This window comes from Parasteatoda tepidariorum, chromosome 5 (genome assembly GCF_982258835.1).
Source record: "Parasteatoda tepidariorum strain Cologne lab strain chromosome 5, Ptep-v5.0, whole genome shotgun sequence".
Taxonomy (NCBI): domain Eukaryota; kingdom Metazoa; phylum Arthropoda; class Arachnida; order Araneae; family Theridiidae; genus Parasteatoda; species Parasteatoda tepidariorum.
Genome location: NC_141759.1, coordinates 22,651,452 through 22,664,352, shown reverse-complemented (window position 1 = coordinate 22,664,352; position 12,901 = coordinate 22,651,452). Strand labels below are relative to the sequence as shown.

Sequence of the window (12,901 nt, the reverse complement as noted above, 5' to 3'; positions counted from 1 at the left end):
TCAAATTCCTGACACACTTCCATCCATTCCGCTGATGAAACAAATAATCATCCCTTAGTTAACAGATTTATCCATTCCGTGTTGCTCCCCTGTTGTTGGATGTACTGAGAAGATGGTATTCCTAATTTCGAATCAATATTTTTAAGACGAAATGCTATGTATCCGGCAAAATAATTTAGACTTTCTTTTTCTTGTGAATTAATCATTTTGTTTCCCAAATTAAGGTTAACATCCTAAGACATAGGAATGGAAGTTAAGTCTTGCATTATATCTTCAATGTTGCCTAGAATATTATTATTTTTGGAAACTATTTTTTGCAAGATGCAATCGCACAAATTGGCATTTCGTTAATAATTTTAAATTTTTATAATTTACTTTAAAAAACTGAGGAAAATCATTATAAAAAACAACGAATGTCTTGGAATATGTCACACAAAGGAATGCTCCAATTTTAGTAAAGAGTTAGTTAGACCGAAAGCTCCGTTCTTGAAGTAAAAGTTCAAGTTTTGCGCCAACGTGACGTCACGGAGGAAAATCGGAGGTTTGGCGCGGCGAGGGTTTCTTCAAAGGAGTGAACCAGCCCTTCTATTCTCTTTAGCCCTGGTGATATATGAGATTTTAAGGGTCTTATCTCCCTTTTATTAGTTAAAAAAATTTCCCAGAATCAAAAGTGCTCCAATCAGACTACAACGTCGCTTCTGAACCGCCATCAACAGTTACTACTCTAAAATTAATCCCCCCCCTTAATAACTAGTAAACGCATTATTTTAAGAATTTCAAACATTATATAAAAATACTGTATTTTTTATTTTATAGTGATTTAGCACTAATCAAACTAACTACTTCCGTTAACCTCTTAAACATATTGAGTATGTAAATTCCTCATACTAATTATTGTCCGATTACCCGCATGCATTATTTCTTAGTTTATACTTAGATTAGTTCAAACAGCATTCTAAAGTTCTCCGAGTGCAAAGGGTTAGGTGAATCGTTGTTTACTATACCTTCTTCTTAAGCAATCCTCCATTTCCAATAATATCATCGAATAGGGCTTTGCGGACGTGGACATCCACAGCACTGAGTGTGTCGTCTAGCAGATAAATGTCTTTGTCTTGATATACTGCTCGTGCTAAACTGACTCGTTGTTTTTGTCCACCACTCAAGTTAACACCCTGCAAAACGTAGCATTTTATCAATTTCATAAAAGAATAATTATTTGAAAAGCAAATCATTTGAAAATCTTAAGTGTTTACATTGTTTAAATAATATTTGCTTACAAAATAAAATCGATTGTACTTTTTACCTCCATTGCTTAAATAGAAAGCTATGACACTTACTTATAAGACGCTTCTCCTGATTTCTGTCAAGACGATGAGCTTATCCGGTGAGCATATTTTAAAATTCTCGAACAAAAAATTTATCAAACGATTTCCTTTAGTTTTCAAAACAAACTCAAAAATAGTTTAAATAGTTTAACCGTTCTTTCTTGAACCACAATCAAATATTTCAACTAGTTAGAATTTATTTTTTTAGAGTTTCTAGTTTGTTTGAAATATTTCAGATATATCTCATAATGTTTTTTTTAAAGTATAAAGGTAACATGCATTTGAAAACCGATATGTTAAATTTTTTTTTTTTTTATGCGCAAAAAATATAGAATAAACGAAAAGAATATCATTCACGCTTTATTAAAGTGCTGGTGAATTTTTAAAAACGTTAGCAGCAAATGAACTTGCAAAGCCATTTAATTTAAGCCCTCCTGTGTAAGGCTTTTAATTAAAATATTGGTAAAGTTACCAAAAATTCTGAAAGCTTTAGTTCTTATCGATGTACCACTCTTTAAAATATTTTGCAAGATGCATAGTTGTTGGCAGCCTTTTTTAAATATCCATATTACTTCTTTAATATAAATATTTACACAAAATCTTAAAACTAATAAATGTTCTAAAATCTTAAAAATAATGTTCTAAAGGTTTATTTCCTTAAATAAACCTTTCGATTTATTTAAGCAAATGAAGGAATTAACTACGACTTCGTAAAATCATTCTCAAATAGCATGCGTAATAATAATGCATATTGTTGGCATGTCGGACAACATTGAAGAGATGCTTTTAATTGCTCCATTTTTTTTTTAATATTTCTGCTTTATTGAACAAATAGTGGATAAAATTTTCCTGAAAAAACGTGAAATTTGACTGAAAGGCAGTGTATATATTACCTTTTCTCCGATTTCGGTGTTATCTCCTGCAGGTAGAATCTCCAAATCAGGCCTCAAACAGCAAAGATCTAACGCCCTATTGTATTTTTCTTCTGACATATTCTTCATCATTAGAATATTTTCTTTAACGGTACGATTCAGAATCCAAGCTTGCTGTGGGACGTAAGCCAAACTACCCTGCAAAAAAGGCGCATACGTTAGAACTAAATTACACCTGTAACAAAAACATTAACACGCAATAATTTTATTGTAAGTTAATGTGTTGTAAGTTAATTTTATTGCAAACTAACAATGCTTTTACTGTTAAGAAATTAAGTTTGTTTGTATCAGCAGTTGCAGGACCTCTAATGGTCCACAAAAATCATTCAAGGGGTAGTAAACTAATTAGCAAAGTGAGAAAAAATTTCTTATTTAACAATCACGTAAAATTAAATAATTTAACTACGTAAGAGGTCAGATTTTTGCAAGTTACCGACTTATTGTGGTGATCAAGAGAGTTTCATGATAAATTTGTAAAAACAAAAAGTGTATTGAATAAAGTAAAATGATCTGACTAAAACAAAAATAAAGGTCCAAAATGTACCATTATTTGCGCTTTATTCATTGTAACGTATTAAAGTATACACAGCAAAGTTTATGTTCTAACATAACAAATTTCATACGTTACAAATCAAATCCTATCTTCCTAAAGAAAGACTAAAGTATACACAGCGAAGTTTATGTTCTAACATAACAAATTTCATATGCTACAAATCAAGTCCTATCTTCCTAAAGAAAGACTAAAGTATACACAGCAAAGTTTATGTTCTAACATAACAAATTTCATACGTTACAAATCAAATCCTATCTTCCTAAAGAAAGACTAAAGTATACACAGCAAACTTTATGTTCTAACATAACAAATTTCAAGCGTTACAAAGCAAATCCTATGTTCCTAAAGAAAGACATTTTATATGATAAATTTCGCAAACTTTTGAGGAACTTTGGAAGAACTGTAAAAGTTCATTACGGGCAACAATAAAAATTTAGAAACGCTCTATAAAGCTTTGAGCATAAAATGCTTAATATAAAGATACTTATAATGAACGATTTTTCATCAGGGTACTTAAATACTACGTACTTACTTGCCCATCTTAAAAGTGGACAAATGTAAAGGCGTCAGTGAGGTTTTGCGTGCATAATTTGTCGTGAGCATAATCCGTCCCGATGACAATTCATCTCGGGCACAACTCGTTGTTGAAACGATTAATCGCGTTTGCAATACAGTAGAAAGACAATTCACTGCGTAATTTATAGCGTTTCTCAATAATTTATTTTCAGAAAAGGCATACTATTGGTTATATATATCTTAAAGTATTCAGCTCGAATATTATTTGCCTATTATATATATATATATATATATTGCAACTGTTTAAAAAATATTTACTTTGATGTCTATTGATCCCTTTATTCGGTTGATATCACCAAGCATTGCTGAGAGTAGAGATGATTTACCAGATCCTACAGGTCCAATAACAGCAACCAACTTACCTTTAGGAATGTGCAATTCTATATCATGAAGAGTGCAGTCTTCTTCTCCTGCCCATTTGAATGACGCTTTTCTTATTGTCAAAATATCACCTGTTGAATAAATTCTTATGTTATCTACCACTGAAATTATCTTCTGTAAGGGATTGTATCAAAATTAAACTCAAAACAGATTGTTACCATTCAAGAAATTTTAGTGCTAGATTAAGTACAATCAAGGGGAGTAGAATCTGTATTCGTTTCCCAAAACTTCTTGAAATTCTAAGGCCTTAGTTACATATTTAAATTATGTGACGAGGTAATCACAAATTATCATAAATCAAATTTATGAAAAAAATTGCTAACACTTAAATATAAAAATAAGGAATAAACCGTTAATCCTCCATTGTTATCTCTCAATGTTTCTTTCTAACTATGTTTAGCGAGATAAATCCGAGTTATTTTTCAGTGTAGAGAGCAACCCGACACGAGAGGTAATAACCACGACGGTCGGGTCTCTTCTTTAACAGAGGTACACTTTCTTGTTTATGAAATTTTTTTATGAACTTGTCATTTCTCATCTTGAATTTTGCTAATTCTTCCCGTGTTTTGTAAATATTTTTCCTTCTTGTAATTTTCGTTTCCCTACTTGTAAATATGTCTTGCACTTTTCTATACATTCAATTATTTGTTACTTATTATCATGGCAAAGTGCCATTCTTTTTTCTCTACCTTAATCACACTACCTTATCCTTATGTGCCATTTAATTGCAGCATTTCATGTAATCTGTCTATTGTTTTTGCTTATGATTTCATTACAGGATGAATTGAAAAAGAGCCATTATTGGCCTCAAGAGCCCAGCTTGACTAAACAGAACAGAAACTTTCTTTCAAAGTATTACTTTCTGTCTCATTAAACCAACCGTATTTTTCATGAAAAACAATCTAATATTTTTAAACGTATAATAACTTGATGATGGTGAAAGATTAACTAACTAATAATAATCTAGAATGCTGCCTTTATTTATTGTAGTTGTAAAATTTCTTATATTTTCAGAAGATCAGAGCTAAAAAATATCAATTTCTTTAAAAATGAAACAGATTCTTTGACATTAAACAGCAAATATCCTTTGTACTGGGAAAGGGAAAAAACAGAGTATTTCCTTGATTGCTTATCAATAAAAATAGTACTTTTGATTACCTTTATCCGGATTATTGCCAATAACGTCTGATTCCGCATTTTCAGCAGCAAAAAAAGTTCTGAGACGTCCTAAGGCTATACTACTCTAAAAAATATCAAAGAAAGAAAATGAAAAACTACTCTAAAATTATCAGGGAAAGTAAATTAAAAGCTATTCAAAAAATATGAAGGAAAGAAAATGAAAAACTATTCTAAAAATATCAAAGAAAGAAAATGAAAATCTACTCTAAGAAATATCCAAGAAAGAAAATGAAAAACTACTCAAAAAATGTAAAAGAAAGAGAATGAAAAACTACTCTAAAATTATCAGGGAAAGTAAATTAAAAACTATTCAAAAAACAAAAAAGAAAGTGAAGAACTATTCTAAAAATATCAAAGAAAGAAAATGAAAATCCTCTCTAAGAAATATCCAAGAAAGAAAATGAAAAACTACTCAAAAAATATAAAAGAAAGAAAAGGAAAGTATTTATTAGTTAATAACATCGTTCATCTATAATATTGTAAGTGCTGAGTATTAACCCCTTGGGGACGGGTGATTCAGAAAAGCATTTGTACAAAATCAGAATCAAGTTGCAATTAAATAAAAAACGGTAACTTAACCCTTTCGCGCCGACTGTCACAAATACGTGACAGCAAAAAACCGTATCAATCAGGGTAAGAAGATAAAACTGGTAATCAAAGTATTTCTTTAGCAGTTTATTTGTAGGCGGAGTTATAATTTTTTGATTTATTTAATTCACCATTACTTTGTTCAAAATAAAACTATTTAGTTATACTTTGAATTAACATTGATTATATATATGATTAAACGAACAATAATTAAAATAAAAGCAAAGTAAGTCTGTCAAATTAGTAACGACTACATTTAAGTTACCGTTTTTTATTTAATTGCAACTTGATTCTGATTTTGTACGAATGCTTTTCTGAATCACCCGTCCCCAAGGGGTTAAATGTAATCGTTGCTAATTTGACAGACTTACTTTGCTTTTACTTTAATTATTGTTAGTTTGATCATATATATAATCAATGTAAATTCAAAGTATAACTAAATAGTTTTATTTTGAACAAAGTAATGGTGAATTAAATAAATCAAACAATTATAACTCCGCCCACAAATAAACTGCTAAAGAATTACTTTGATTACCAGTTTTATCTTTTTACCCTGGTTGATACGGTTTTATGCTGTCACGTATTTGTGACAGTCGGCGCGAAAGGGTTAAATTAGAGAATATGATATTTTTCACAATTTTTTCATGAAATTAAAAATAATTTTGTTAGTATCATTTTATGGTAGGAACGTAATTCTCTCAATGATTTAAAAAATTTAAAATATATATATTTGAGCTGTATTTCCATTTTATCTGATTTTAACATTCTTTTTTTAAAATAAACAGAAATTTCCATTAAACTATTCTTCATCAATACAAAAAAATAGTTTCGACAGAAATAAGATCTAACTGAATTTTAAATCAAAAGCTATATTCACAACTTTAGTATAATCACCTGAATAAGTTCTGATACAGACTCAGGCAAAACAAACATGGCATATTTCAGTTGATCCATGAGGGTAATTGTAACAAAAGCTTTTGTTGGATCCAAGACATTTTTCCGATCCATATACAAGTAAGTAGCAAAGCTCGAAACTGAAATCTAAGGTGTTAAAAAAAAACATACATTTTTATTTTAAAAAGAAAATTTAAGTATAGAACTTGTTTTCTTCTTAAGATGAGCTCGTGTCTTTTTTTACAGGCGTAGAAGACTCCTTTTAAAATTAATGCAGTGGTATAACAGAGTTATGACATATTTCATTTTTTTTTTTTTGGATGAAACGAGATATTTTACCTACAACGTTATATCAGACGTGCCAACTTTTAATCCCTTCCATTATCATTTTTCCCAATGGTATTAAGATGGAATTAAAACTTCAATTTCAAGCAAACAAATACGTTGTATTTGAGAAACCTTAAGTTGACAACGATGATAGTAACGCATATTAATATATAAGCTTAATTTTTGTAAGAATAGTGGTGATCAAAATCATTTAAAAATTAAATTTAAAAAAGAAAAAAAAAGTATATATTTACTACCACTTTAAATATGAAAATAAAATCTCCCGCAAAATTCGGGAGAGTTGACAGGTATGAGTTATATTAACACTAAAGTAACGATATTTAGATGCAAAAATAGCAGCGCTGTTATTGGTCTTCCAGAAAATTGTGTCAGCCCTATTATTCAAGTATGCAGAAGGAATCTCTATAAGAAAATAGTGGTAAAGCATATACACTTAAATATATGCATCAGATGTCTTAGTTCTCGCGGATACTGCCGGGATACAAGTTTGAACGTGTATGTACATGCTCTTTCGGGCCTTAAGTCATTTTAAGCTGAAACATTACTATTGAGCTAACCCTTTAATGGGCCATTAATTTCTAGTAAAGGTAAATTAAAGAATTTTTGGTATTGAAATTGATATAAGAATAGTAATTGATAAAAGGACAGAAAAACTCATTTAATTTATAAAAAAATTTATTTAAATTTAATGCCATTTTTTTCTTTGGTGGTAAGTATATTTACCACGACCTATTAGGAACTTATTGACTTTTATATTTCTTTATTTATAAAATAAATTTTATAAATGCTCCAAACTTCAAAAGGAATTAAGCATTTTATAACTCTTATACGTTTTCTTAAACTAACTAGTGGTTGCCAATTTTATTCAAACGCAATTCAAGAAAGCTGAAGTTATTAACAAATGGAAACCTAAATTAAAAGTGGTAAAAAGGTTAACATGAACTTTAAAAAATGGTGGTAAGTATACTTGCCACGGCTATAGAAAGGGTAATAAGGGTAAAACACGTTCTTTTCTTAAAATAACACTTTGCATAACTGTTGAATGAGACACGTACTTCCGTGATCAGAACTTCCGGTAAATCTAATATTTATAAGTTAAAGTGAAAGTTAAGTATTTTGCGTGTATGACAGTTTTAAGTAAATCGGCAACCATTTTTTTTTCAATTTTTATTTTATTATAAGAGGTTATATAGAATCCTTGATCCTTGCTTTTGTCAAAACAATTTACCTTCAGGAATATTACAAACTCATAGATGTTTTTATGCTGAGGTAATAAAATACAGCTTATGAAATGATTTAACCAACACCACATTATTGTTGTTAGACATATGAAAAAATATGCAAATTTTATCAACCCAAAGGAAGAAAATAATTATAAGCCAACCCAAAAGAATTCCTAGATCAAGTATTGAGATAAACAAGTCTTTGTTGAGGACTTATTAATGGAACTGGCAAGCATTTGCGTTACATGGAACGAAAAATCGCGAAAACATGCAATCGTAAAGGGATTTAAATCCTTGATGCGTCTCTCATTGCGGAGGATCCGGGAGCAGAATTCGTATCAACCAGCTACCGCTGAGATTCGAACCTGAGCAACGCCTCCTATAACTGAAAGCCACCACACGGTATTTTATAAGTAGTTCGATCAGACCACTGTGAAGGATATCCACTTTCTGAACGAGTCACTTAATACAAAATCTAGTTAAAATAAGAAAGTGGTAGCAAATATATGACTAAAAATTTATTTTATTTATGAATATTATTGGTTTGCTTTATTCACTTGTCAACTACTACAGATTCAATTCTCAAATATATATGATGAATTTCTCTCAATTACTTTTATAAAAGGTTTTGGGTTCATGCGCACAACAGGTTCATTTTTTTAACAGTCTGCGCGGACTACTTATAAAGGACCTTGTGGAGGCTTTTTGATGTAGGAGGTGATGACCTGAGTCACCTCGTTGGGAGACGAAAGCTCCATTCAATGAGCCATCACGGCTCACCGTCAGGTTGGTGCTTTTCGTCTCAGCGTAATCGAAGCTTTCGTAAACTAAGCGATATTCGCAATTTTTATGGCTTTCTGATTGAAAATTTACATACCAGGCTGGGCATATGAGATTAAAAAATATGGACATGATCGAAATTTTAATTTACCCCGGGCATGCAGGTAATTTAATTTACGAGTCCTGCAACGAGTTCTTATTGGATTAAAAAATGGAAACTTTGTACAAGTTTTATATCAATGAGGGAAGTATTTTGATAAAACTCACCAATATAGGAGCACAATAAAAAACAAAAGTATTAACTACTGCGCATAGCTTTGAGTACAGTATCAGGTTGAGCTCTTTTCTTCTTGCATCAGACACTTTAGCTGTAAAAGCTATTTCCCAAGCATAAAGCTTTAAAATCTGAAATGAAAGAAAATTTTTTAAAAAAAATGGTTTTATTTAAGTCATCTTTACCCTCATTGACAAACATTAGAATTCTTACGGAATGTTGTTTTTCAGGATGAATTAGATGCAATTGTTGATGTAGTTTTATAACTAGATAAAACAATTTATCTCGTCATAAGCTAACTACCCTTTCTATTTATACTTAACTATTTATTATAAATTTTACGTCTAGCTAACACAACAAGGAAATTATATAAAAATATATTTGATAATATAACTAGTAGTTAATCAATTTTTATATGCTTTCTACACATTTCTAAAAAATTATGGTTTTACTCAATTCCTTTTCGGAGATAAAATAGATTTGTGATATGGTAAGAACAAGAATAGGGGTATACATTAACCACGGAAAACAAATCTATCCACTTCATTTAGAAATTTTATTTAATTGTATTTAGAGTTTGTGTATTAATTATTATTTAAGTTTTGGTTTTGTTAAAATACACACACACAACTCTTTATTTATTTATATCTTTATATATATATTTCGTCTGTTCGTGTGTATGTCACTGAACTCCTCCTAAACGGCTGGACTGATTTAAATGAAATTTTCTGTGTACCTTCAGAAGGATTCGAGAATGGTTTAGATTCAAAATGTTTTTTTAATTAATTTTTTATTGAGTGGGAAAAAATTCTACTTCTTATGCGACTTCCAACAAGAAAGCTTTAAATGTTTAACGCTACATTTTTATTGGCCGGGAAATCACGTGGTAGGATCCAGTTTTCCCTCATTCATTTCCATATTGTTTTGGTTCTCACTAGCATAAAAATAATAAAAGTCATAAAACTTTTGTTTTTCTATAAATATTTTTTTAGTTTGTTTTGATAGATATATAATTTAATAGGGAGCAGGAAAAAGAGTCGTTGAATAGAATTTGTGATTTCGTGTTATTATTGTGTTTGTAGAATTTTGAAGTGTGCATTTTAAAAATGTAAAAAAACTACACATTTTGTAGATTCAGAGCGGAATTGAAGTGAGTATTTTTTATAATTTTAGATTGAATTTATACGTGCGTTGGTTAACAACCACTGTAACCTATAAATGTATTTGTGAAGCTAAGTGATTTCATATAAAACTTTTTCAATTGTTTTTATTTAAAATTTCTTATTTGAAACAGTAAATAAAAAAAAGCAAAAAAATAAAATTACAAATTTTTTATCTAAAATTTGGTACAATAAATCTTTTCAGTCCTGTTACTTAATTAAAATATCATTTTCAATAAATTACTCATATTTTTTATGTGCTATTTTACAGTAATTTGTTTTACAAAGAAATGCTACGTCTTCGTGGAAGAGCAAGAAATATTGGTCGACGTACTCGAAACGCTCAATTGGTCCATGATCGTCGATTGAATAGAACAGTTGAAGAACACTTGACGGATAATGTGAATTTAAGAAATCAAGTTGCATCTTCACGTGAAAATGAAAATTCAGAGCAGCGCAATCAACGTCTTCGTGCAAATGCATTAAGACAACGAGAGACACGCCAACGAGAGACCAACGAAAACAGAGAACGTGACCAACGGCGAATGCAAGATAATCGAGCATTGATACGAGCATCACTTAATCGTCTTGCATTTGAATATGACCCTGAAATAGACTATTCGTCACATGCACTAATCTTAATCGGTAGCATGGACGACGAGTGTCAATATTGTCATGCTTTAAAGTACAAAGGTGAATCGCCTGGTTTATGTTGCGCATCTGGAAAAATTTCACTTCCACCGTTAAATCCACCACCGGAACGTTTGAAAACATTATTAGCTGGAACCGCATCTCAATCGAAATTGTTTTTGCGGAAAATTCGTAAATTCAATTCTTGCTTTCAAATGACATCATTTGAAGCAACAAAAATTGTTCATAATGAGGATGGTCGTAATTTTGAATCTACATTTAAGATTCAAGGTCAAGTGTACCACCAAATTGGTTCATTGCTTCCAATGCCTAATGTCGATCCAAAATTCTTACAAATTTACTTTATGGGCGATGAGGAGCAACAAACTCATACACGATGCGTATACAACCATATAGAGCAGATGGAGGAACGAGAAATTGTCGACAATTTGGAAACGTTCTTGCAAAATCATAACCAATTGATACGATTGTTCAAGACTCTTTCCAGCAGACTGCAAAACGACAACTACGCCATTGTTATTAAAGCAGACAAAGTGCCCTATGGACAGCACGCAGGCACATATAATGTTCCAACTGTTAATGAAGTTGCAGTTGTTATGGCTGGTAACCCATGTGAACGTCGAGATATTCGCATACAACGCAGAGATAATACAATACAAATAATTCAAGACAATCATCGTTCTTACGACGCACTGCAATATCCGTTGATATTTTGGGAAGGAGAAGATGGATATCATTTAAATATTAAACAAAGGAATCCAACAACAGGCACAACTTATAGATTATTTTATAATTTTTTTAACCAATTATTTCTGTTTATCTTATAAATAGTTTTATTTACAGGTGAAGAACTAATCAAGAAAGTTAGTGCGATGAACTTCTACGCATACCGGTTGATGATTTGTGAAAATGAAGATAATAACATTCATCGATGCAGACAGCTATTTCATCAGTACATTGTTGATATGTATGTAAAAATCGAAAGTGAGAGATTGCGTTATATAAAATTTAATCAAGCGAAACTTCGTTCTGAAGAGTACATTCATTTGCGTGACGCCATAATCGGTAATGTAGATGCAACGAATGATATCAACAACATCGGTACCGCATATATTCTTCCATCATCATACGTTGGTAGTCCGCGTCATATGCAAGAATATATTCAAGACGCCATGACTTACGTACGCGCATACGGCCGACCAGATCTTTTTATCACATTTACGTGTAATCCAAACTGGGATGAAATTAAAAATTTGCTGTTATCAGGTCAAACATCGATGCATCGCCATGATATCATTGCACGTGTGTTCAAACAAAAGTTGAAATCCCTGATGAAATTGATTACACATCACTTGGTATTTGGTGAAACACAATGTTGGCTTTATTCTGTTGAATAGCAAAAACGAGGTTTACCTCATACGCATATTTTGATTTGGTTGGTGGACAAAGTACGCCCAGAAGAAATTGACAAAATTATTTCAGCGGAAATTCCTAATCCGAATGTTGATCAAGAATTGTTTGACATTGTGACTACTAATATGATCCATGGTCCATGTGGTTCTCTCAACATGACGTCACCATGTACGGATAATGGAAAATGTACGAAACGTTTTCCTAAACCATGTCAAACTGACACTATCACCAATATCGATGGTTATCCATCTTACAGTCGTAGAGATGTAGACAATGGCGGTCAATCATATGAATAGTGTCTATCAAACGGTGTAAGAGTTGACATCGATAATCGTTGGGTGGTTCCATACTCACCATTGCTGTGCAAAACCTATAAAGCACACATAAACGTTGAGTTATGCAGTTCGGTGAAGTCTATCAAGTACATTTGTAAGTACGTTCATAAGGGCAGTGATAAAGCTATATTTGCTGTTCAAAATGTAAATAAGAATGTCAAAATAACAAATTATCAAATGGGACGATACATAAGTAGTAATGAAGCTATTTGGCGAATTTTTACATTTCCTATACATGAAAGGGATCCTGCTGTTGTACATTTGGCTGTGCATCTTGAAAATGGACAGC

At 31.1% G+C, this 12,901-nt stretch overlaps 1 protein-coding gene across 2 annotated transcripts in view; it reads right to left on the bottom strand.

Moving 5' to 3' along the window:
• The window catches only part of LOC107457427 (multidrug resistance-associated protein 1), a 159,914-nt gene that overhangs the window by 44,606 nt on the left and 102,407 nt on the right, over window positions 1–12,901 (bottom strand). For both annotated transcript variants that reach the window (XM_087163516.1, XM_087163517.1), the window contains exons 12-17: window positions 9,047–9,184; window positions 6,429–6,575; window positions 4,926–5,010; window positions 3,645–3,838; window positions 2,219–2,395; window positions 1,005–1,172 (exon numbers count right to left, since the gene is read on the bottom strand). In XM_087163516.1, coding sequence (XP_087019642.1) covers window positions 1,005–1,172; window positions 2,219–2,395; window positions 3,645–3,838; window positions 4,926–5,010; window positions 6,429–6,575; window positions 9,047–9,184 — 909 coding nt within the window. The remainder of the gene's footprint in view (window positions 1–1,004; window positions 1,173–2,218; window positions 2,396–3,644; window positions 3,839–4,925; window positions 5,011–6,428; window positions 6,576–9,046; window positions 9,185–12,901) is intronic.